General features: G+C 44.2%; 1 protein-coding gene across 1 annotated transcript; it reads right to left on the bottom strand.

Annotated features, from left to right (window-relative positions):
* Window positions 1-1,732: 1,732 nt before the first annotated feature.
* LOC310742646 (ferritin heavy chain A-like) lies at window positions 1,733-3,578 on the bottom strand. Its single transcript, XM_083572077.1, has 4 exons — window positions 3,451-3,578; window positions 2,690-2,836; window positions 2,434-2,559; window positions 1,733-1,912 (listed from the first exon to the last, which is right to left on the bottom strand). Exons 1-4 carry the CDS (start codon window positions 3,550-3,552, stop codon window positions 1,757-1,759), a joined length of 531 nt encoding a protein of 176 aa, XP_083428203.1. The 5' UTR covers window positions 3,553-3,578; the 3' UTR covers window positions 1,733-1,756.
* Between the last annotated feature and the right edge of the window lie 23,881 nt (window positions 3,579-27,459).

The raw sequence follows: 27,459 nt of genomic DNA, 5'->3' as shown, positions 1-27,459 counted from the left end.
ATGGCAAAAGAAGCATATCATGGATGAAATTCATTGCAGAAGAGAAAACTTCCTAATAGTGCCTGGCAAAATCGAAAGATTGTCAGCCACCTGAATTTCAACAGGGAAGGACCACTGAATGAGGTCCACAATGCTGAGTGCCCAGTGCCTGAAACATAACCCCTGTGAGGAGTTGCCTGCCATCAGGCTAGGCTAAAGGAATCCTGCAAACAAGCTGTTGGAATACATGAGGGCGGAGGCAGGTGGGTGGGAGCTGGCTGTGAGCAGACTGAGGTTGATGAAGCAGCGCTCCAATTGTCCTCATGGACCAGTCTCCATTGCCCCACCTCCACCACCACGAGTCTTCTCCATGTCAAGCATATGTTCTTCCATGGATCCCAAGCACCTTCTGCAGCAACTGGGCGAGAGAACTGGAAACGAGCTCAGTGGTAGAGATCCTGTTTTGCATGCAGAAGGTCCTAGGTTCAGCCAGCAACATCTCCAGGCAGGGCTGGGAGACACCTCATGCCTGAAACCCTGGAGAGACGCTGCCGGTTGGTGTATAGAACACTGAGCTTGGTAGAGCAACAATCTGACTTGGTGTAAGGCCCCTTCCTATGATATAGTTTCCTTCCACATCAGGAAAAGGAACTGCACTTTGGAGGTGATTAGCCCCGCTGGCAGAGAAATCAATCCACCTAGTTCCTATTTACAGACGTTCTTGCTAATGCAGTGTGGAACTCGATGGCATAGCAGCATTTCCCACAAGCAATTGCTCCATATTGCAGCGGGAAATTGTTAACTGGAGACACATCATTCTGTCCAACTTTATTTTCTCGCTCTCAAAGTCAGATGGAAACTACCATTCATAGACACCCAGGAAGGACAGAAGTGACCAACTGGCAACAATAATTGGAGGACTGAGTTTAAAAGAAAACTTTGAATGCCACAGCAAAGCTTCAAAGGCAGCTTTGAACTGCTCCTGGAACATTTTGCTCATGGGCCAAGTTGTTTAACTTGAAGTGATGAGCTTGTCAGTAAAAGGATGCATGGGGAATGTTTTATTTTCTTTTTGTACTTCTACATTTAAATATTTAGCCTTCCAAAGGGAATATTCTCATGGAGAGCAAGTACTCTTGGGTAGAGGAGAAAGCATTCCATAAGTACCAACTGGGTTTATTCTGCAAGTTCATTAGTTTTCTAAAACAACGCAACACTAATTGATTGGGGAGACTGCTTCAGGCAAACAAGAGAACTGAAGTGTGCTGGCTGTGACAAGAAATTTCTCAGTATCTTATGCAACTACTATCGAAGTTTCCAATCTCAAGGTGGCTTAAGAACTTGAAAGACCTGCTGAACGAGACCCAAGGCCCATCTAGTCCAGCCCCTAGTTCTCTGACCAACCAAATGTCTATGGTTCATATGCATTTTAGGCCACCCATAAAATCTTCAAGAAGGCTACAGGGCAGTAAGTGTAATTTCGTCACATTTATATCCAACCTCTTTTCCATCCTAGAAACCAAGGCATTATATGTGGTTCTGAAGTAGCTGCCCATGCAAGTACCAGATCTAGACCTGTTTTACTTCAAAGTAGTAGTGGACTTGTATACCTTCAGACCACACCCTGGCCTGAGTGCATTTGGGTTGTCCCACTCCATTTTGCCAAAGAGAAAAAAACCACCACACTACTACAGATTCATGCCAATAATTTATTTTATTCTTGAACATTACACTAAACAAACTTGACTTTTCTCTTTTTCTAAAGTGATGAGAGGTTTCAGCTGCTGCTCTTCAAACTGAGCTTGTCAAACAGGTACTCCCCTGTGCCATTCTGGGGCAGTCCCAGGCGCCTCAGGTTCGTGAGGTGGTCTCCCAGCTGCTTGATGACCTTCACCTCTTCCTCCAGGAACTCAGACTCCAGGAAGTCACACAGCTGAAAGGTGAAAGACAAGCACTGGTCAACTGCACATATTATTCACTGCAAGCTATGGACAAAGATAGAGAATCTGCCACCCTCCAGATGTTGGATTTCAGATCAAACCAGCCTGCCTGAACAGTGATTAGAGTTTGTGATAGCTGCAATCCAACCACATCTGGAGGGTCACAGATTTCCTACCAGTGGATTAAAACTTTTGTATACATCTTGTTTAAGAACTGGGTCACAAGGGGAATAAGGCATGTAGCTTTAACTTTCTCTAGATAAGCTAAACCAAAACCAACAGCCACCAATTGTGTCAAACCATGGAAGGGCTACAACAAGGCTACACCCTTCCAGTTTTTGAATGCCACAGAGAAATTAAAGATATACTAGGCATTGGTACTGGTTTTATGGAAGGAAACAAACCTTGCGTGTGGGATGGGCATTTTTACAGGTAGCTCAGAGCTAACTAACCCTCCTAATCCTATTAAGCACGAGGAAGGCTCCTGGAGAATGTAGCATTGTTGAGAACTTACATGAGGGTCTCCCTTCTCTGTTGCCAGCTTGTGCAGATCCAGCAAGGCCTGGTTCATCCTTTTCTCCAGCTGCAGGGCAGACTGCAGGGCATCCAGGCTGTTGCCCCACTCGTCCTTCTCTGGCTTCTGTGCCAAAAATCAGATACAGAAACTCAGAACACCAGCCTGTGTCTTGCTACATGCAAACAGCACCATCAAATCACAACACAAGTCCTCCCAAATGAAGCCCAGCTAAAGATCTTCCATGTTCACTTACCTTGAGGTCCTTCAGCAAGATGCGCCCCCCTCTCTTGTTCTGGTATTTCAGGAACTTGTCTGCATGCTCCCACTTTTCTTCGGACTGCTCCTTCAGGAACTTGGCCATGTGACACAAGGCAACATCATCCCGGTCAAAGTGGTAGGACTGGAAGGAGAAGGAAAAATAAAGGTCATAGTCAAATGAGGACCTGTAGCCAATATGCAAGCATATCCCTTCCCACCCCAGGTGTGTCCATGTATTTTGGACTCACTGTTCTCCACTTTGCATTGACACAACATCTGAAAAGATACTACTTGAATAGATGGCCTACTGTAGCAGTAGTACAGATAGAGAGTTGGTTGACCACCTTCAGCCCCCAGACCTGAGCTTCTCCACAAACACCCTCCACGTAGACGTAGTAAAAGGAAACTAAAACCCCCTCCAATGTACTGGAAAAGCTTCCTAGTTACCATAATAACTACATTCTTACAGTGCAGAATGTTAATTATAACAATTCAGCATGGTTATTTCACTAAGGGTTCTATCAGGTCTGGAGTTGAAAGACATGGTAAAGCATCAAGGGTCTACCAGACCCTGTAACTATTACAGTTTATCAGAAGCACATTCTCCCACCTATTGCACACTTACTTAGAAAAACAACCCAATAAGCTACATGAGGCTTGAAGCTTAACAAACATACCTAAGACTGGGGTAAATCTAAAATTACACAAACAAGTTGCAACCAAGTTCTTCCCATTAGATAACCAAAAGTCACTTACCATAGACAGATAAACATAGCTAGCATTCAACTCCAGATTCACCAGCTGGTTCAAGGTAGCTTCACAGTCAGCATGGAAGTTCTGGCACACCTGAGAAGACATCTCTGTATCCTAGCAAAATAAACTGAGACCAAACAACACTACAAGCCCTACACTGCTGTTGGTGTAGAAAAACGTGCAGCCCTAGTGGTTTTTATACCATTTGGGGCAGGTAACTAGTTTGTGATTAGCAGCAGAATCATCCAATAGAAATGCCAGTTGGCTCTGGGGGTGGGAGAATGACTCAGCAAAATGGGACAAAGCTAGCAGCTGATGACAATTTGGTCTCCACCTAGTAATCAAGTCTTATTTGACCATTTTCTGCCCCCCTTTTTTTGAAGAGAGAGGGGATACTTAATTAGTTTTTTTTGCACTACTTTGTGGGTTGTTTCCATCACAGCTGCAGGAGTTTAAGGAAGAAGCATGAATGTGTAGGGAAGAGCAAAGACTCACAGCACAATCCTAGGGCATGCCTACACAGAAACAATTCCATTGAACTCAATGGGACTTGCTTCTGAGTAGGCATGCATAGGACTACACTATGAACTTTGAAGAGATGTGCAGAGCTGGGAGTAAATTCATGCATAAGAGCAAATCTGTCACCTTCTTCATTCTCCTGCACAAGTGAAAGACGAGCATATAGAAACTCGAACTGGGTGTGTGTGCAAATTTTACAATTATTCATCATAACCTCAGATTCAATAAGAGATACATCAAGTAATGTACTCAGCCTTGAGGGCCAGTGTGGTGTAGTGGGATGAAAGCATGGGTAGCTATCATGGCACCCACCAGATGTTCCTGGAGTCCAACAACATCTGGAGGACAACAGGAGTCTTTCTTAGCCCATTCAGGAGATGCTGGGGTTTGGACATAGGAATTTCTTCATGCAGCCCATGCATTATTACATTTCCCCTTAAGCAGGGATGAGGAATCTGTCACCCTTCTGATGTTGTGGGACTTCTGCTCCCACCTCCCCTGTCTATTGGCCACACTAGCTTAGGCGGATGGAGGCTGGAGTTCAACAACATCTGGAGGGTCAAAGGTTCCCCATCCTTGCATAGCTGTCAACGTTTCCCCTTTTTTAAGGGAAATTCCCTTATTCCAAATAGGATTCCTCGCAAGAAAAGGGAAAAGTTGACAGCTATGCATCCTTGCCAAAACCAGAGATCAATAAAGGAACAGGATAGGGGGAAACCAACTCATCACCCATGTGGATTACATGAGCCATGAAAGAGCCATTCTCTACAAGTGACACCACCATGCAAGGATTGGTGCAGCTCCCTTTAAGGATTTTGTATTATTCCCCACACACACACACACACATAGAGGTAGTGGATTGTCAGGTGACAGATAGAACAAGCACACATAGACAGGCTTGGGTTTTCCTCTTAATGTTTCAACATGCACTTGAAGAGTAACGGCAGCAGCAGCAGCAACAAAAGCAATTTTATTATTTATATGCTGCCCATCTGACTGGGTTGCCCCAGTCACTCTGGGCAGCTCCCCACAAAATATTAAAAACACAGTAAAATGTCAACCATTAAAAGCTTCCCTGAACTGGACTGCCTTCAGATGTCTTCTAAAAGTCATATAGTTGTTTATCTGTTTCACATCTAATGGGAGGGCGTTGCACAGGGTGGGCGTCACTACTGAGAAGGCCCTCTGCCTGGGTCCCTGTAGCTTCACATCTCACAATGAGGAACATGCCAGATGGTCCTTGGAGCTGGACCTCAGTGTTCAGGCTGGACGGTGGAGGTGGAAATTACTCCTTCAGGTATACAGGGCGGAGGCTGTTTAGGGCTTTAAAGGTCAACACCAACACTCTCACTGAAGCACCAGAGACAACTCTAGAACTTATGAACATCCAATGAAAAGGAATGTTGGAAGATCCAGGACAGATAAAACGAAGTCCTTCTTCATGCAGTTAAACTATGGAAGGCAATGATGACTACCAACTTGGAAGGCTTTAAAAGAGGAATAAAGAAATACATGGAGGACAAAGCCATCAACGGCTACTAGCCACCATGGCTATGCTGTGCCTCTATGGATGGAAGCAGTAATGCTTCCGTATACCAGTTGCTTGGGGTGATGGTTTTGTGATGGGGTCCTGCTTATGGGTTTCCAACAGGCATCTGGCTGCCCACTGTGAGAACAGGACTAGATGGGTCATGGGCCTGATCCAACAGGACTCTTGTTACGTTCTTATGACACAGCACTAGCTTATGACATCCTGCACATCACTGGCCTTTCCAGAAAGCCCTGCATTGTGGTAAAAATAATGATGGCCTTTATTGGTACCCAAAATCTGATGCCAGGGATGGGTTACTCCTATGTTGGTCCTGTCTGGCTTCTCCTTCCACACTATGCCATTCTGATCAATGGGTGCATTTAGGAGAAAATGTCTCAGGTGAACCTACCTCACGGGGTTATTGTGAGTATAAAGTGTGGAAATCTGAATATATATACCTCTGTAGAGGAACAGTGAGATAGAAGTGTCATTAATAAAACTGTAAGAGCATGAAAACATGCAAAGAGCGTGATGGATCAGGCCAGTGACCAGTCAAATGCCTGTGGGAAACTCACAAGCAGGATTCAAGTGCAAGAGCACTTTCCCTCCTGTGAACTGGAGCAACTGGGATTCAAAATCGTTAGTTCAGGAATCCCCAAACTCGGCCCTCCAGATGTTTTGGGATTACAATTCCCATCATCCCAGACCACTTGTCCTGTTACCTAGTGATGATGGGAGTTGTAGTCCCAAAACATCTGGAGGGCCGAGTTTGGGGATGCCTGCATTAGTGTCTCCAAACATGGAGGCAGAGCACTGCTATACCTGAGAGTAAACCCACTGAAAAACTGGAATTTACTTCTGAGCAGATATATAGATATAGATTGTACTGAAAGAGATTGAGCATACGATTGTCAATAGGGCATAGCAATTCCACAATGTTCACTGAACTTCAAATTGGCCAGCATAGGTGCCAACTCCCTGGGGCCCTGTGTGCCCGAGCACCCACAAAATTCCCCATTATGAGGCTGAGTACCCACAAATTTCAGTGCCAGGGTCTTGCATGCTGTATGGCACCCACAGCCCCAGGCACCCACGGTCAGGGGGCCAAGTTGGCACTCCTGTAATGGCCAGAATCGCCTTCCAGAAATTTTCACCTGTGACTTCATCAGATGTTGCATTAGCAGAAATTCTGCAGGTGAAATCTTTCCAGCTATGCGGGTGTGTTGATGGGGGAAATTGCACCAGCTGTTTTCTTAAAGACATAGGAGCCCAGCTAGAAGACAAAGTGGTCAAAGAACTTTGTTGTAGGTAGACAGTTAAATTATTGAATTTTTAAAAATATAATAATTACAAACCAACACAGTCAAAGAAAGTACAGTAAAATCAATAGTTTAGAAAAATAATAACGAAAAGGAAGGAAGAGTAATTGTGTTGCACCATCCCAAAGCAATATTGTTCAGTATCTTTACATTACATGCAGCCTTTCAAACTGAAATGGGAATTTATTGTTGAGGAAACACATAAATTAAAAATGCTGGAAGGGGTGGGTGCGGGGAGGGAGAGGAGGAGATAGTTTCCCTATGCTCAGATGCACTTTTAATGCGTTTCTGTTGCTTGTAGAAATTGCTGTCAGCAACTTAAACACAACTGCAACTTTCAGACTTCTAGATGTGCCAAAGCAGGGGTAAGCAAACTTTTTCAGCAGGGGGCTAGTCCACTGTCCCTCAGACCTTGTGGGGGGGCCAAACTATATTTTGAAGGGGGAAAAAATAAACGAATTCCTATGCTCCACAAATAACCCAGAGATGCATTTTAAATAAAAGGACACATTCTACTCATGTAAACACATGCTGATTCCTGGACTGTCTGCGGGCCGGATTGAGAAGCTGATTGGGCCGGATCTGGCCCCTGGGCCTTAGTTTGCCTACCCATGTGCCAAAGGCTTCAAAGTGCTTTACATAATGATGCGAAGGTGGAGAAAGACATCATCACACAGTTCGGGGCTATCCAACGTTTTTGGGTCCAGGGACACGTTTGCAAATGTAAAGAATTGCTGGGAATACCCAAAATACCCATCTGACTGGGGGAAGTGCATGATGCCCAGAAGCCCACTTCCAAACAGGTAAAATACCTGCAATGCCCATCTCCCCCCCCAAAAAAAACCCAGACAAAGAAACAGGCACCCTACCCCCCAAAAAAACCCAGGTAACTCCCCTCTCACACAACCCCAAAGGACCCAAAATGCATTAAAAACAATTTAGGAAGTTGGGTTGATGAGTGCCAAAGGGGTGTCTCAAGTTGGGGACTCCAGATGTAGTCGTTCTCCTGTGCCTTGCGCCATGTGTTTGGGGTATGCAGTATTGGTTCTGCACTGAACCCCAAATGCATTACCCAGCAGCTGATCAGCCAAGCACCTCTGTGAGAGGAGATGAAAGAACAATGGTTTTTCAGCCATCAGATGCCTGGGCAAACTAGATCCTGGTCTATCTAGGAGGCTTAGTTTGGTCAGAATTGAGTGTACACTACCAGAGTTAACACTAAATACATTACTTCTGGTAAATGAGCCAATATAACCACTAGAGGGCTGTGCAAATTTGTGTCCCGGGCTTTTTAGATTCTTCTAGCCATGTACTATCTGAAACCAAAGGGCCACATTGGTTTCCAGGTGTGATTTTTTCCCCCAGCTCTCCTACCTCACTAGTGAGACAATAAACACTGAACGAAGTGAGAAAGGAGTTTTCTTAACCAGGAACACTGGAAAAGGCTGACTACTGAAAAGCAGGATAATTTTGGTGTTCTGCTGGAAAACTCTGCTGAAGCTTTGCATACTCCACTGATCATACTTTCCCCCCATCCGGCCATTTTCTCTTCCAGGAGGAACATAAGGAGCCATGGCACCCAGCTGGAATGGCATGATCTTGAAACCCCATTTCCACAAAGTCTGGCAAAGACGAGTGACCCCATCAACCTGCAAAGAAGACCCTAAGGATGAAGTCTCATTAGGCAATGACTTGTTGTATTGCTCCCCATCCAATACGTGGACCAATCAGAAAAATTATGAGGTGTCTCACCGAACGATAGCACACAAAAGTATGATCATCAGTCTACTACACTTTTGAGTGAGAGCAGATCCACAATCACTTTATGTACCTTTGGGGACTACAGTGGTACCTCAGGTTACAGACACTTCAGATTACAGATGCTTCAGGTTACAGACTCCGCTAACCCAGAAATAGTACCTAGGTTAAGAACTTTGCTTCAGGATGAGAACAGAAATCGTGCGGCAGCGGGAGGCTCCATTAGCTAAAGTGGTACCTCAGGTTGAGAACAGTTTCAGGTTAAGAATGGACCTCCAGAATGAATTAAGTTCTTAACCTGAGGTACCACTGTATTAACTTACTGATGAAGAAATATCATTGAAACAGTTCATTATCCCAGAAGAACTGTTCTGTTTGCTGTTTGTTGCTGCTGTGCTAACAGCACCACCCGGCTCCAGTTCATTCTCAACCAAACTTTGATATAGAAAGGGTTTTTGCCTCAACTTCAGTGTTTCTTTGTGATTACACACCATTCGAAGCATTCCTGTTGATGGAATATTTATTTGACTTCTATTAGTTTGTGACTTCTTGTGCGTATTATATGGCTTTTGTTTATTAATTAAGAAACAAGTGATAGTGTTTCATAAATATTGCCAATACGTTATTAGCCCATGTGTTGCCTTTTGTGCTCTGAGCCCCAAAACCCACCCCCCACGGAAATAAAGACAGTGGAGACAGAATTTAGTTAAAATGTTAATGGGCAAATTTTGGCCACAACTTTATTAAATACACAAATGTGACTGGTATTGACTTAGGTATTGGTATCAAAACTATAACTGGCTCCTGCCCCACCCTGCAGGAAGCCTGGAAGGGTAAACAACCAACAGGGGGAGCTCCATCAATGTATATTGACTGGTGCTCACCCCTGGGGTTCCCAGGGGTCCTGGCATGGCCCTAGCCCATCTCTGGGCTTCACACGAGATCCAGACCCCCGGATTCCTCTAACAGAATACCCTATTAATTGAAGGGGCTGGTGATGGCCGCACCTCCCCTCCCCACATTGCCCTAAACCAATGCCTAACCGCCAAACCTTACAAAGTTGTGATGCTTGCTAAGAGGCAGGCAAAAACCAAGTGGCCACAGCCAATCTGCCATATTGGGAAAAAATCCTACCCGGCCCCCGTTCCAAAACAGGCAACCAACCAAAGTCCCAAGCAAGGTCAAACACGACCTAATTAGCGGGTGGGTGGGTGGGTGCTCGGCAGCGTGAAGCAAAAGGAGGTCCCTACGTCACGCTGCCAAATAAATACCCCCAACCCCCAACCTTGCCACGCTGCTGATTGCCTAAAGGCCAGTGGCATAACTGTGGCACCACCAGCTTGGAGCGAGGCAAGCCTTGCCCACAAGCCGGTTGGGGAAGAGCTCTAGGGCCAAGCACAACATGGTCCCTCTGTTAGGAGGATCCAACTTGTTGATCAGGCAAAAGTACAGCGGCTGAAGGAATACTGCTTTAAGCTCATCCTTTTTCCCTGGAGAGCACCTCAGAAAAGGATAGTTTTTTAAAAAAAACAATAACAACAACACAATGTTGGGCCCATGTCTAGCAGGTTATGGGCCAACTGACTTCTACAAATCATAACAATATGGGGAGCAGCAAGGGTGATGCACAGAGTTCTTGCCTGTCAGAAAAAGTATTTGCGTCTATAACATTCCACCCACGGCTTCTCTTTCTTCTTTCATTTTACCCAAGGGGCCCTGCTTTACAGCTCTTTGCCTCAGAGGGAAAGGGAAGTTGATTTCCTTTGCTGCTCTCCTTTTACCTGCAACGGATTGAATTATCACTTTGTCAGATGTTATTTGTCTGTCTCCCACGCGACCAGCCCTAGTCACTGTCGCTGCAGCAAGAGATCTTGCAGATGCTTCCGATTTCCGATTGCTCTGGCTTAACGTAAAGGTCAGGGCACAGTGGGGCTGTGTGGGGAGAGTGGTGGGGCGGAGAAGAGAGATAATCCTGTGAAATATTGCTAATCGGATTAACGGAAACGTTTTGACCGAAGACAAATACAGCATGCTCTCTGCCTCTGTCGACGTATTTCACTCCGCTGGCTCAGCCAACTGTTTCACAGTGTGCTTTTATTGCTCGTTGTCGTTCCCCTGCTACATTATAAGCTCCCAAAATGGCCCAAGGGATGCGCCCAGGAAGCCAGCAAGCTGGGACATAAATACACAACTCTGCTGGTGCCCATCATTTTATGATTCTGGCCACGCTCTGGGGGAAATTATCTCCTCTTATTCAAGGGGGAAACTGTGTGGCGTGCAGGCGAAGAGCAAAACCCTGTTGCACAAGCAGTCCTCATTCCACTCACTCACACCCTCCACTTAAAGTTCCGGTATATTGAATTTCACCCTATGAGGGGTTTTGTGGTTGTTGTTTTTTCAAAGAAAGACCGATTGCATTTCTTTCCAACCCACATTCCATTACCTTTATCATTGCTGTGGGGATTCATGGCACACTTGACACCACAGACATCTGCACAACAATTAACCATGGCTCCTTTGCTCATTAAGCAGTCTGTGGCTAAACACTTATGTATCAATATCTATTTCCCCTTCTTAGTAAAGCAAAAGGAAGAGGGGCAGTAGAACTAATCTCTAGGAGACAACATCTTGAAGTGCTCATTAGTGCATTTTGGTAGGAAAATGAAACAGACACCCCCTCTCACCTCAAAGAGATTTTAATTAAATTTCCAGCAGTGTCCCTAATTGAAGGGATCGGCTAAGTGGGGGAGAAGAAAATGGATTGCAGAACAGATATTAATGTTCTCATGATGTTCTGGCAGAATAAATAGCACATCAGTTTGCTTCTCGGGCAGGTACAAGTAGGAATGGTCAAATCCATCCATTTTAGTTCCTCTTGGTTTCAGTTCACCAGGTTGCCACCTCAGTTAACATTTTGTTTAATCATAATAATTTTATTATTTATATCCCACACATCTGGCTGGGTTTCTCCAAGCACTCTGGGCAACTTACAGCACATATAGAAACAGTAAAATGTCAAACATAAAAAACCTTCCCATACAGTGCTGCCTTCAGATGTTTTCTAAAAGTTGTGTAATTCTTTATGTCCTTGACATCTGATGGGAGGGTGTTCCATAGGGAGGGCGCCACTACCAAGAAGACCCTCTGCCTGGTGCCCTGTAACCTCACTTCTTGCAGTGAGAGAACCACCAGAGGAGGATAGTCCTCATGAAAATTAATTCTCATTTTTTTCCTGCTTTTATAGTAATAGATACATTTTTGTGTGCAATTTTGCCTACTGTAATGCATCTGATAATATATCAGCACAATTTTCTCCTGCTTAGGCACAGCAGGGATTGTTCCCAAGTTCTTTTGGGAAGGGCTGAGGACAGTGCAAAGGTATAAGCATTAAAGGTAAAGGTAAGGGGACCCCTGACCATTAGGTCCAGTCGTGGCCGACACTGGGGTTGCGGCGCTCATCTTGCTTTATTGGCCGAGGGTACAGCTTCCAGGCCATGTGGCCAGCATGACTAAACCGCTTCTGGCGAACCAGAGCAGCGCACAGAAACACCGTTTACCTTCCCGCTGGAGCGGTACCTATTTATCTACTTGCACTTTGACGTGCTTCCGAACTGCTAGGTTGTCAAAATATTTGCGTCTTGACTGTATATGTTAAAAACGTTGAAACTTAATAAAACAGAATTTAAAAAAACAAAAAACAAGGAGGGACTGAAGCAGGTCTGGTGAAGGGCGGGGTTCAGGGAGAGCCTTGGGGGCCAGACAGAAAAGCCTGGAGGGCCACATTCAGCCCATAGCTGTCAACGTTTGCCTTTTTTAAAGGGAAATTCCCTTATTCTGAATAGGATTCCTCATAAGAAAAGGGAAAAGTGGACAGCTATGATTCAGCCCCTGGGCATGAGTTCTCCCACTATGCAATACCTTTACAGATTGCCCTTCCTGCTATTTACTCGTGTGCCCTGGAATACATTTGAAAAAGAGATATAAAAGCATGAACGCAATCAGCAAATGGGAGTGAGTGGGAGCAATCAGCTCACAAACTCAGTGTAGTGCTTTAAATAAAAAGAAACATGCATTCAAAAAGGGCATTTTGCCACTGATTTTTATTGCTAACATGCCCTGTGACGCACCTGCTTCTCTTCCGGTCCTACCGGTCCCTAGCTGCACTGGTTCCTGCCGCTTAATTTGGGACACACTCTGGCTCCTTTCCCCTCGGAGGAGGCAATCAGTGTTTGCATTTGCACCTGCAATGGCTCAAACCAATTTGACTGCTTGGAGCCCCTGCAAACTGAGAAGCCGGCGTGGAGGAAAAAATTGTTGCAGCGCTAATCGCCTGCTACCCAAGGGGGGAGTGTGCTGAGCAAACCTAATGTGCAAAAGCTCAGCTGGAAGTGAGAGTGAGAGGCAGGTTGCTTGTTACTGCGTGACGCCAGGCAGCTCCAAAATCAAAATACACATGTCTCTGTATGAATGGTCATTAAGGAGGCATTCTCACAGCTGTGTGGAGGGGAAGTAGAGATCCTGTGAATTAACCTTCTGGTCACAAACCTGGATGGCTTTTAAAATAATTGCACAAATGAATGGAGGGTAGGATTATGGCTACTAGCCGAAATGGCTATATTCTACCTCCTCTGTCAGTGGCAATATTCCTCTTTACACGAGTTGATGGGAGATGAGCAGTGGCGGCAGCCCCTAGTACAGGCATAGGCAAACTCGGCCCTCCAGATGTTTTGGGACTACAACTCCCACCATCCCTGACCACTGGTCCTATTAGCTAGGAATGATGGGAGTTGTAGTCCCAAAACATCTGGAGGGCCGAGTTTGCCTATGCCTGCCCTAGTAGTATTAACTGGTTATTTTATTAACTAATAATAATAATAATAATAATAATAATAATAATAATTTATTTATACCCCGCCAATCTGGCTGGGTTTCCCCAGCCTCTCAGGGCGGCTCCCAACAGAATATTAAAAGCAAAATGAAGCATCAAACATTAAAAACTTCCCTAAACAGGGTTGCCTTCAGAAGTCTTCTAAAAGTCATATATTGTTTATTTCCTTGACAACTGATGGAAGGGCGTTCCACAGGGCGGGCGCCACTACCGAGAAGGCCCTCTGTTAATTTATTTATTTATTGACTTTAAAAAAAAAATGCTGTAAATTTTACTTTGATGTTAGCTTTTTGAAAGGAAATTAATAAGATGCATTAACCCAGAGATGGTTTCACTTAGGGGCAACATCAGGGGGCGACAGGGGGCCTAGGACCCCCAAGCATTTTCAAGGAGAGGGGCCGGCCCCCTCAAAATTCCATGGCGACCATGCACACAGGGCATGCTAACATCATGTGCCCAAGCTGCAGGGTGTGCGCACAACATGTCAGCACATCCCGGAGCATGTGTGAATGACATCAGCTGACACATGCATGCTTACGTCACATGACCCCAGCCCCCTCAATCGCAGGGGCAAGGTACTACACTTGGTGGCAATCTACAGCTCTTTATGTCACGCTCCTCCTTTCCTGACGAGTGGAGTACAAATCTTTCTTTCGTACAAGGTCCATTCTCTTTGAGAATCCTGAAGATTTAGACTAGAAGAAGTTTAAGGAATATTTGAAAAAAATATGTTAATATTTAAATCTTTGAATAGCTTTGGAAGTAGATATAGGCTGTAGGGTTAGAAGTAGAAGATGTATTTTAAAATAGTATTATTTGTAAGTGATAAAATGTGAAGTTATTTTAAGTGTGATAAAAAAAAGATGGTTAGAAATTATGATATATGTAAACTGCTAAAGATGAAGTAAAATGAAAATCAGATAGGTGGGACCTGGGGAAGCCCACTGAACAATGTTTAGAAAAATAAGGATATGACAAGAATTTGTTTGTACTGTTTGTTTTTTTGTGTTATAAAATGAATAAAAAAAATTGGGGGGGGGAGAGAATCCTGAAGATTTGGTGTCTCCATAGCAGGCCGTTCATTTTCTGACATAGAAACAGGAATCAGTTTGCAGGAATGCAGAGGCAAGCTTGATGGTTGTGATGGATTCAGAAGTTTGGCCCAGTTTTCCCGAGCTTCGCAGCTAGTCACTTACAGACACGACTCCTTCCAATCCAAATCAACATACTCTTAATGAGCTCTACTGATCCAAACTGTCTGACAGCCCTTTCAGAATCCTTCTGTTTGATGGATGTGCTTGCAAATCACTCGAGCATATTATTATAGCGCCTGCACTCTCACTATATATTAACCCTTCCACACTGGGAAAGATTTAACCTCGCAAACCACACACTTACACATAACAGCATAAAAAGAACCTGCAGGATCAGGCCAATGGCCCTTTGAGTGCCACATCCAGTTATCAGAGCACTGTCTTCTCCTCTGGTTTCCAGCAACTGGTATTCAGAAACATTGCTTCCTCCCGCTGTGGAAGCAGAGCAGGTTAAAAAAAAGGTAAAGGTGAAGGACCCCTGGATGGTTAAGTCCAGTCAAAGGTGACTATGGGGTTGTGGCGCTCATCTCACTTTCAGGCCGAAGGAGCTGGCATTTGTCCACAAACAGCTTTCCAGGTCATGTGGCCAGCATCACTAAACTGCTTCTGGTACAACGGGACTCTTGGAATACACTGGGGGGTCCACGCAGCCCCCAGGATGAGACAAACCTCTCTGGGCATCTTCCTGGTGTTGCGCAGCTCCAGGACATCCATAAATCAGTCCCGGCATGCTCCAGCAACACATAGCAGATGCCTATGTGAACACACACTCAGCAGAGATCAGCAGAAACAAAGTGGAGATTGGTGTGCTCATTCTAAGCTTTTATTAAGTATTATATACAGGACACCCGCCATGGGACGTGGGTGGTGCTGTGGGTTAAACCACAGAGTCTAGGACTTGCCGATCAGAAGGTCGGTGGCTCGAATCCCCGTGACGGGGTGAGCTCCATTGCTTGGTCCCTGCTCCTGCCAACATAGGAGTTCGAAAGCACGTCAAAAGTGCAAGTAGATAAATAGGTACCGCTCCAGCGGGAAGGTAAACGGTGTTTCCATGTGCTGCTCTGGTTCGCCAGAAGCAGCTTAGTCATGTTGGCCACATGACCCGGAAGCTCTACGCCGGCTCCCTTGGCCAATAAAGCAAGATGAGAGCCGTAGACCCAGAGTCGGCCACGACTGGACCTAATGCTCAGGGGTCCCTTTACCTTTATCTTTATATACAGGACAAAGTAATCATGGCGTTCTCTCCCTTCAGCTCCAAGAGAGAACAGAAAGTGAAAAGTACAAAAACACAACAGAGCAGAAAAGATAAGGTTAACTTCGGTTCTCAGGCTTTCCAGGCCTAGAAAGTAAACACAGACATGTGATGTAACAATCACACATCCAGCAATGGAGGAGTGAAATGCTAACAGGGACACCATGACGGAAGCCAGAGCACACGGAAATGCCGTTTACCTTCCCACCACAGTGGTACCTATTTATCTACTTGCACTGGTGTGATTTCAAACTGCTAGGCTGGTGGAAGCTGGAAAAGAGCAACGGGAGTTCACTTGAACCACCGACCTTCTGAGAGGCAAGCTCAAGGGGCTCAGTGGTTTAGACCACAGTGCCACCTACATCCCATCCTGACTAGTACCATCGATAGCCCTCTCCTCCATTAAATTGTCTAACCCTCTTTTAACGCCATCTAGGTTGGTGGCCATCCTGTGGGAGCAAGCCCCATACTTTATCTATGCACTTGCAAGACTTCTTTAATATTTTAATCCCAGCCAGTCAAAACGTCTCATTATTGCAAGGGAAACACATTAGCAGAGTGACTAGAATGAAGCAAATGGAATCCAGAGAGAACAGAAACTTGCTTTCCTGAGGTGAAAGCTGAGCAACAGTAAGCTTTAACTTGAGGAGAACTGAAACAGAGAGGCTTGTCTGTTTTTTGTCTCTCAGGCCTACACATGAGGAAAATTCATTCAGAACCACTTTTCTACCCAACTCCCTCAGCTGTCAAAACACAATCATCTTCCTCGAGATTCCAGGGAGTTTCAGGCACACTTGACCCAGGGTCTGTGTTTCCCTTTTTGGAAAATGAGGCACAGCAGAGACTGTGGTGTGTTTATGATATATGGTTGTCATACGTCGGGAATTTTCTGGACATAGATGGGATTCGTCCGTCGAAAATGGCATCTGGGTGCAATTTTCACAAAGTAGCTAAAATGTCCGGGGAAACCCAGGCAGTCCATATCAGAAGTGTTGATTTATATTTTTATTTTTTTGTGATTTTCCTAAAAAGAAAAAAAGGTATAAACTTCAACAACTTTGCGCCCCTCTATCTATCTATCTATCTATCTATCTATCTATCTATCTGAGCCTACAATGAAGGAGTACACAACATTTGTACCCCAAGAGGCTTCCCCCATAAACGCAAACAGACACCTGTCATTTTTCTCTGCCTCCTGCTCTCCACTTGTCACATAACATACTCCTCCCAGCATCTATCCCACATTCCTTTATCTGTGGAGTGAAGGGGGCCCCACCCCACTGTTGCCTCATACAGAGTTTCCTATGATTCATTGCTTTGCTAATAGCTCATTAGCCCCACCAAGGAAACTAGTCTAATTAGTTTCCAACAATGCTGGTTCTGAGAGAATCTAATACACAGTGTAGAAAGTTTGCCTAGCTTAATTGGCCTTTCACACATGCTAATTCCAGAGGATTAAAAAGCATCTAGCACACATCTTAATGCACACAGGTCTTGATCACATTCTGACACTCGAGTCTTAATTGCGTTCTAGCCACTGCAAGCCTACAACACTATTAAGTCGCACACTGAACGATCCCTGCTATTGTACTTCCAACAAGAGGAAAGAAAACTGGCAAAATATGATACTTTGGTTCTATGAAATCCACAAGGCTGTGCAACTTTGTTTGAAACTCATGTACAGGAGTCTTACAGTGAAGTAAGAACTAGGAACACTGAAAGCATAGGGAACCAGCCAAAATTGAGTAGGCAGATGGGTTTTTGACAGAAAACGGACGCAGGCGGCACTGTGGGTTAAACCACAGAGCCTAGGACTTGCTGATCAGGTCAGCGGTTCAAATCCCTGTGACGGGGTGAGCTCCTGTTGCTCAGACCCTGCTCCTGCCAACCTAGCAGTTCCAAAGCACGTCAAAGTGCAAGTTCATAAATAGGTACCGCTCCGGTGGGAAGGTAAACCGTGTTTCCGTGCGCTGCTCTGGTTCGCCAGAAGCGGCTTAGTCATGCTGGCCACATGACCCAGAAGCTGTACGCCGGCTCCCTCGGCCAATAAAGCGAGATGAGCGCCGCAACCCCAGAGTCGGTCACGACTGGACCTAATGGTCAGGGGTCCCTTTACCTTTAACTAATGTATTCCATATTTGACATAGACAGACAGACAGACAGACAGACAGATATTCATGGCTACCTGTGCTCACCTTTTGAGGATAAGAAAACTATTTTTTAAAACAGAATGATTAAAATTAACTGAGACTTCAAGTTTTAATCAGTAGGTTTATCATCTGAAAGAACAAGGTACCCTCCAGATACTTTGAAATAGGATCTCCATCAGGCATAGACATAAAGGCCAATGGATAGGAATGATGAGTACCATCGTCCAACAATATCTGGAGGGTGCCATTTGGCAACCCCTCATCTAAAATTTGGGTTGATTACATGGGAAGTGCAAATTTTAAAGAATGAGGCAATCTGTTAAGGGCACACTCAACATCTATATTAAGGCTTTGGTTATATGTGCATTGATTTGAATACAATCGCCTAATCCCTCAGTTAATTGCTTAAAAGCTGGATGATTGATGAACTAAGCATTCTTTAATGCTGCATCATGCCTGCTCTACAATGTAAGTGGCAGTGCTTTGCAAGGAACAAATCAGCCCTATTAAGCTGTAAAGCAATAAAGGCAATTTATAATCCATTCTTCTTTATTTTTTGTTTTGGCGTTTTCCATGATAGATCTGATTCAAAATGAGGCAGTTATAATTTTCTGAAAACCGCTAGATCTGTTTTCAATTCCCTCAATTATAGAGATTTTTTATTTTTATTTTTTATTTTTGTTCTCATTGCATGAAGCAATCATATGCCCATGAATATCACTCAGGGGATTTGCGTTCAACAAAACACAATCAGTTTCTACAAACCTCCTGAATGCAAAATGAATTGTCGGAGTAGCTCCCCATCTGCCCCAGCCAATAAGCCTAATGGAAGAGCCAGCCCAAGACATTTTGCCACCTGAGGCAAACCACAAAATGCCTACCCCCTCCTGTGGGGAGGGGAAAAAATGGATGAGGAAAGATCACAAGAGACTAGGGCCCTGCGGGACTTGACATCTTTCCGCAGGGTCTGCAAGACAGAGCTGTCTTCTAAAGGTTGTATAGTTATTTATCTCCTTGGCTTGGGGGTCACATAACTCCATACCCTCCACCATTTCTCTGGTGTGAAAATAGGGACGTCCTATGATACCCTCCAACATTGTAAGAGTCTGCTAGTGTAAATGGTCTGTAGCTTGACTGCTGTTTCGGAAGCCCAAGTAGCAGGAGTATCATATTCGCCTTGGAGAGATACAATATTCAGAGTGGTTTAACACCTCTGTGAGGGTGATAGAGGTTTCCTAAGAACTTTCTTCAACCTTAATAGACTACAGCTTTCAGGTTTCTTTAAGGGGAGCTGTTTATAGTTATACTGCTTTAAATGTATAGTGCAGCTGAGTTATATGGATTTAAGAAGGCCCCTGCTGCATCTCCCCACCTTTTCCACCAACCTGTACTCATGGTCTTCAGATGTCTTCTAAAGGTTGTATACATGGGAGTAGCCAGGATTTATTTTAGGGGGTGGGCAGGCATTATGGTTATATAGTTACTTACCTCCTTGGCTCGCAGGGGTCCCATAACTGTTTACATTTGCTTCCTTTTGCCTGACCTCAGTCTCCAAATATTCATTTTCCTTGGACATCCACAAGTTCTAGTATTAGGAGAGGAAGAAAAGCTTTTCTCTCCTGAGTTTCTTTCTGTCTGTGCTTGCTAAGACATGTTTTTTCATAGCTCTCCAGAAATCATTAGCAGAAAAGGTAAACAACAACAACAACAACAACAACAACAACAACAAATAATAATAATAATAATAATAATAATAATAATAATAATAATAATGCATAAGTGGAGCTGAAACCCATGGGATATCCTCCCTTCCCAATACATACTCTCCACAACATTATTTTTGGTCCAAGTGAATCAGTCAGTGAGCAGTCAACATTGCCATAAAACTAATACCTCTCCAATTGCTGTTAGCATTAATTTGTCATGTACAGGATTTGTTGGTGGCTAAACATAATTTTTTAAAACATTGCTAGTCCTTGAAGTCCTCAGGTGTCACAAGCATCATTCATTATACTGCCGTTTTGTTCTGCTGGCAGGCAGCCACCTGGGTACATTGATGTACTCCTCCACTGTAAAAGTGGATTCTGCGACGACAGCCTTACTCTTACCTTGGGCAAGTTGCCTTTATAGATTTCAGTACTATGTAGGAATCTAGGAGCTGAGAGCTACTACACCCCACTTTGTTCAGCTCAGAGATGGATGCTTAAGCCAGGCACACTCCCCCAAAAACACTCAATGTAAAATGGGGGTTATTACTACAGACGTTCCAAGTGTCCCTATTTTCCAGGGAACCATCCCCTATTTTTACAGAAGCCATCCCGGTTTCTGATTTGATCCCGGAACGTCCCGCTTTTCCTTAGAATGTCCCTATTTTCATCAGAGAAATGTTGGAGGGTATGGAGTTATGTGATCTCCTGAGCTGAGACATTCTTGTATAGGGAAGATTGGTTTTTTTAACTGTCTAATGTTTTATTATGTTTTTATATATGTTGGAAGCTGCCCAGAGTGGCTGGGGCAACCCAGTAAGATTTGTGGGGTATAAATACTAAAATTCTCATTATGGACTGGGACATCCCTATTTTCATCGGAGAAATGTTGGAGGGTATGACAGCCATCTCAGTACATGTTGCTGCCTGAGGCAAAGGACAAGATGGCGCCTAACAGAAGCCAACTGGATCAGTAGTTGAATCTTACTCCAATACTGCTGACGGCACACTGTCTTCCACTGCACTTGAGGGCAGCAGGCCAGCGTAGGGGGTACAGTGAGGGCCACATGGCATTCATAGCTCTGTTCCCTCCCTACGTCTGCTGCCTGAGGCAACTGTCTCACTCTGCCTCATTACAGGGCCAGCCCTGCATTAGGTCTAGCCCCAAAGACCACCTTCAAGGGCAGCCCAATGTAGAGCACATTATGGTAGTCCAGGTGGGAGTTAATAGAGTCTTCAATATGCTTTTTTAAAACTTTGTTTTTAATTGTATGGTTTTGTTACTTTGCTGCCCTGAGCTCCTTTGGAAGGAAGGATGGAACAGAAAATCACTATCATAATAATACAGTGGTACCTCTAGTTAAGAACTTAATTCGTTCTGGAGGTCCGTTTTTAACCTGAAACTGTTCTTTTTTAAAAAATGATTTTTATTAAACACTTTCAACATACCAAATTATCAATCGAAATAATCAATTGCATTATTTTCCCCCTCCCCCCTCCCTCCCTCTCCCCCCACCAAGGACATCCCTCAGCTCCCCTCTCTGATTTTTTTACACATATTGTTCTCTGCATGTTATAAAATTGTACATATCCTTGCCTTATCTGTCATGTGTTCAGCTAATAAATGTTTATTCAAAACCTGCCAAGGAGTCCAAGTCATTTTGTTGTCTTTTTAGATAATTTGTAAAAAGTTCCCATTCTTCCTTGAAGTCACGATTGTCTTTTTCACACAGTTTATATGTCAATTTACCCAACTCCGCATAGCTCATCAGTTTTTCTTGCCACTGTTCTTTCTCTCTCTTCTTAAAAACAATGACAACAAAGCATTTATATCACCAGAGAATAGCATTTTCACTGCCAATTATGTTATAAAGGTAAAGGTAAAGGGACCCCTGACCATTAGGTCCAGTCGTGACCGACTCTGGGGTTGCGGCGCTCATCTCGCTTTATTGGCCGAGGGAGCCAGCGTACAGCTTCTGGGTCATGTGGCCAGCATGACTAAGCCGCTTCTGGCAAACCAGAGCAGCGCACGGAAACGCCGTTTACCTTCCCGCCAGAGCGGTACCTATTTATCTACTTGCACTTTGAGGTGCTTTTGAACTGCTAGGTTGGCAGAAGAATTATGTTATACGCCTTCCCAAATGGATGTACAATTGTACCTTGGGTTAAGAACTTAATTCGTTCTGGAGGTCCATTCTTAACCTGAAACTGTTCTTAACCTGAAGCACCACTTTAGCTAATGGGGCCTCCTGCTGCTGCCACATGTTTTCTGATCTCATCCTGAAGCACAGTTCTTAACCCGAGGTACTATTTCTGGGTTAGTGGAGTCTGTAACCTGAAGCGTCTGCAACCCGAGGTACCACTGTACTAAATTTCCTGTTTTACTTCCTTGCTGGGCTACCGGCAAGATAAACGATACATTGGAGAGAGTTGCCCATGTATCAAGTTGTTTTGAAATGCTGTTTTGAAAAGCACAGTGATGCCATCCCTGCAATTAGCCCTTCTAAACCTATTCACAGATAAAGAGTCTGTTCTCTATAGCAGGGAACTGATCAGTCACTTACTCACTAAGTAGCCACTACAGGAGTCTGGAGAGAGAAGGTGGGAGCAGATATAGATGATTGGTATGCAAAGGAGAATTATTTGTTACATTAGTTTTGCATTATAAGAAGAAATGGCACACAAACTGAGGACACTTAGAGGCCCGTGTAAAAGTGGTAAGTTTAATTTGGTATGATTTTATGATTGATGTTAACATCCAGGAGCTTGCCACTTCCCCACCGAAAGCTTTTAAATGTATGTGGTTGAGATGAATCATTTTTATAGTTCCCCCCTGGTGATGTGTTTTCTTTCCAGTGGACCCCTGAACTCTGCGATGGATGGTGCATATTTCATTTTATATTGCCTGCTGTAAAAGGTAGAGGGTGTTTAATGGTTTTTTTATTTTTAGAAATTGATCTACAGTGAATACTTCTGACAGATTTACGTGTTTGCTGGCTGAGTTCGCTAAGAAGTAAAGGGAAAGGTTAAACACCCTTCCTCCAGCTAATCTGCTCCAGTAAAATTAGCAGCCACCCCACAGCAGCTGTGATAAAGTTTGTTGAGAAAGTTAAAAGACCCATCCTTTATTCCACCACATTTGTTTGGGCCCAAGATCAAGGCAAGATCCTGCAACACTTCCAGGATATCTGTGTTTGATAGGATCACTATGACAAGGCTGCACACACTCAGCGGCACGCAATAGGTACCATATTTTTCTGTGTATAAGACAATGCTTTTTGCTATTAAAAAAAAAGGCAAAAATTGGGTGTCGTCTTATACACAGATAGTGAATGCAGGGGGGTGGAATTAGTGGCAGCAGCAAGCAGGAGATTGGCAGCAGCGATTGGGCGGGTGATTGGTGGCTGTAGCAAGGCCGGCAGGTGATTGGTGGCTGCAGCAAGTGGGCGGGTGGGCTGTTGGTGGCAGCGAGCGGGCAGACAATTGGCGGCTGAAACGAGGTGTGTGGGCAGCAGAGGCTGTGACAAGCGATCTGCAGTGGTGGGCAGGCGGGTGAGCGATTGGCGGACGTGACCTCCCCCCCCAAAAAAAAGCTAAATAACTTAATTTCTTAATTTCGGGTTAAAAAAATTAGGGGGCATCTTATACACAGAAAAATACGGTAAGCCTTGATTCCAATAGAGTTGGCAAGAAACTGTTCCAAAAATCATGTGCCCCTCTGGACTCCCTCCATCACCAGTGAACAGGGAAAACTGGAAAGAAGGCAGAGCAAGCCTCTGAAACTACAAATGCTTGACGTAGAATCTATAAGGCTCTCCTTTGCTGGCACTAACAATGCTGCTTGCTTTGCTTCACCCGCCTTCTTTGTGCCAAAATCCTGCCAAAATCCTGTGACCCACAGCAGGCAAAATGAAGGCAGCCAATCTGCCCAGTTGTCATGACTTGGGGTGCATAAATATAAGCAAAAGGGATGAATATTGGCAAAAGGGCACCTTAATCCACAGAGTGACTCAGCAGTTTGTACAGGAGTCATAGAATTGTACAGTTGGAAGGGTCCCTGAGGGTCATCTAGTCCAACCCTCTGCAAGGCAGTAATCTCAACTAAAGCATCCATGACAGATGACCATCCAACGTCTGCTTAAAAACCTCCAAGGAAGGAGAGTCCACCACCTCCCAAGGGAGACCATTGCACTGTCAAACTGAAGCAAAGACCTCTAGCTAATCTCATTTGCACCAAAGAGTTGCCCCATTATATTAGGAAACATTCTGTCCTTAAGGTACCAGGAACGACCTTACTCCTTATCTTGTTTACCACATGCCAGAGTGTATGCATAATAATAAGAGCCCCACTCTTCTTCACGTGCTGCAAGGTGATACTTAGGTAAAGGTAAAGGTACCCCTGACCATTAAGTCCAGTCATGGACGACTCTGGGGTTGCGCGCTCATCTCACTCTATAGGCTGAGGGAGCCAGCGTTTGTCCGCAGACAGCTTCTGGGTCATGTGGCCAGCATGACTAAGCCGCTTCTGGCGAACCAGAGCAGCACACAGAAACGCCTTTTACCTTCCCGCCGGAGCGGTACCTATTTATCTACTTGTACTTTGACGTGCTCTAGAACTGCTAGGTTGGCAGGAGCAGGGACTGAGCAACGGGAGCTCACCGCGTCGCAGGGATTCAAACCGCCGACCTTCTGATCAGCAAGCCCTAGGCTCTGTGGTTTAGACCACAGCGCCACCCGCGTCCCTTACTTAGATACTTAGAGTCTTTGTTCTGCCTCTAATGCATATGCAATTAGAGTTGCCCATATAAGGATCTCATTAGTAAAATGTGTAATTCTAGGGTTGGACAGAAACTTATGCATATTCATGCCTTAAGAATTGTATATCAGAGAGCGCCCACTTTGTAAGTGCCACTCAGAATTTGGAACTGATTCCTCTGAGTCAACTTTACTGGCCAATAAAGGCAATGAACCCTTTTCTGCTCCTCAACGTGTGTGGGTTTTCCTTTCAGCCTGTTAATTTGCAACAAGTTGCTGACATTGTGTTTGGGGATTAGAGCCTGAAGCCTAATGTAGGTTTATTGATTTCAATGGGTCTACTCTGAGTAGAATTTAGTTCAATACAGCCCATTGCATTTACCTGAATGTGATCTAAATGCAACACGTCTCCAGTCTCTTACACAGATGTTCAACTTCCAAAGAGAGGGAGCAATAACCTGAAGGCCGTATGTTATACATCTGTGTGCACAGTCCATTTTTCACAAAGGGCATTCAACTGAATGTGCCTTAGGCAAGAAAATAGAGACAAAATGTGGAAATTGTTTGTCCAGACACGGACCAACTTCCAAGGGGCCGAAGCTGTTTATAGATTGTAGATTTGGGCAGTGCCACAAACTCTCTTCCACATAACTGCCAATAGTAAAATGTGGGGAATGGAAAACACTTGCCATTTTGGATATATCCAGAATGGAAGGAGGTGTGTGGTGTGTGTGTGTGTGTGTGTGTGTGTGTGTGTGTGTGTGTAACAGGAATAACAGAACTATGATCTGTTTTCAACCAGCCTTTTAATGTTCCTTGTGTGCATTTCCGCTGCTTGGCAGATCTCATCCTAGGCAGAAACTAGTAATTGCTTCTTACTGTGACATTTAGATTTATAAATGAAATTGGAATGTACTTTCTAATTCCCCGATCAACTTGATTGATTTGTCTTTTCATTCCCTTAATGGCATTGCTTATTAGACTGTCTAATACAGACTTTATTGGAGGGTAGGGGCAAGAATATTAGCTTCCTAAGATTTTGACATAGTTATAATGACACCTGGATCCACTCTGAAGAGGCAGAATTATATATCTTATTTTCAGCAAGATACACTTTTTTAAATAATAAAAAGGATGGTCTTTCCAGCTAGTATAGCAGTAATCTGGAAAGACCCTACAATACCAGTACTGTAGAGTGGGGAGTGAAAATCTATTTACATTCTCTTCATTACAGCTGCAAATAGCACATCTTGTAAGCACACATTTAGTAAGCATTCACAGGGTGCTTTCAATATATGCAGAGGCATAGCATGGGGGGCAGGGAGCCATGGCCCTCAGCACACATTTTTGAGGGGGCGCAATCAGGTGCCCCCACGACAGGCATGAAGCGGCTGACAGCTGAGGTGCAGTGGCAGGTGGGTTGGTCTAGTGGGCAGGTGGATGGAGGCAGTGAGAGAGGAGCCTGTTGGAAGGAGACTCTGAGAAAATTGGCTTCCAGGTGGAAAAATCCAAATTAGAAATAGAAGTGCTAGAACCTAAAACTAAGATTATGTCAAAAATGTATAACTTGCTGCTGAAATGGAATACACAGGATGAAACGGTTAAGTCAGCTATGATTAAATGGGCACAAGATGTTGGACACAACATTATGTTTGCTGACTGGGAACAGTTATGGACCACAGGTATGAAATTTACGGCATGTAATGCCTTAAGAGAGAATATTATGAAAATGATATACAGGTGGTACATGACCCCAGTCAAGCTTGCAAAAATATATCATTTGCCCGATAATAAATGTTGGAAATGTAAGGAGGTTGAAGGTACATTCTTTCACCTTTGGTGGACGTGCCCAAAGATTAAGGCTTTCTGGGAAATGATTTATAATGAAATGAAAAAGGTATTTAAGTATACCTTCTTGAAAAAACCAGAGGCTTTTCTCTTGGGCATAGTCGGCCATTTGGTGCCAAAGAAGGACAGAACTTTTTTTATGTATGCTACAACGACAGCAAGAATACTTATAGCAAAGCACTGGAAGACACAAGATCTACCCACTCTGGAAGAATGGCAGATGAAGTTGATTGACTGTATGGGACTGGCAGAAATGACCGGCAGAATCCGCGACCAGGGAGAAGAGTCGGCAGAAGAAGATTGGAAGAAATTTAAGGACTATTTACAGAAATACTACAAAATTAATGAACTCTGAAAAGATGCTGGATTGAACTTTTGTGGTCTCTAGCTGTTATGATAAAGATAACAGGGATTAAAATTGTTTAAGTCATAAAATTTAAAAAGTTGAGTGGAAAATAAGGTGTTAATTAAAAGGAATGTTAAGAGATTAGGATTTGCTGGATTAACAATTTGAACTAGAAAACAAGAAGGGGAGGTATGAGGAAGTCAAAGAAACATGTTACTGAAAAATTGTTATTGAAATCGATTTGTTTTTAATATTTTTCTTTTTTTTCTTTTTGTGTTTGCATAAAATTGGAAAGCTTAATAAATATTTATAAAAAAAAGGAAGGAGACTCTGCTCACCCTCCATGAGGGCTCCACACACCCCACTGGCATGCCCCCCCTACCCCAGCTGCCCAGTCCACCAGGGGCGTTCAACACTTGCCTTGCCCCGGGCACCAGCAACCCACACTATGCCACTGAATAAAGGGGCAGTTGCTGTGACTATGAATTCAATATCTGAGCTGTACAAATGTACAGTGGTACCTCAGGTAAAATACTTAATTCGTTCCGGAGGTCCGTACTTAACCTGAAATTGTTCTTAACCTGAAGCACCACTTTAGCTAATGGGGCCTCCTGCTGTCGCCGCACCGCCGGAGCCCGATTTCTGTTCTTATCCTGAAGCAAAGTTCTTAACCTGAAGCACTATTTCTGACTTAGTGGAGTGTGTAACCTGAAGCGTATGTAACCCGAGGTACCACTGTACAGATATTTAAAGGTAACATGCAACGAGTGTAGAGCCTGAACTGTACAAATCAACAAGCACGTGCACTTTCACAAAAGCACTTGTACATGTACATATAAAGACAGC

This window comes from Podarcis filfolensis (assembly GCF_964270895.1).
Source record: "Podarcis filfolensis genome assembly, chromosome: 9".
Taxonomy (NCBI): domain Eukaryota; kingdom Metazoa; phylum Chordata; class Lepidosauria; order Squamata; family Lacertidae; genus Podarcis; species Podarcis filfolensis.
This window is presented reverse-complemented; position numbering and strand designations above follow the sequence as displayed.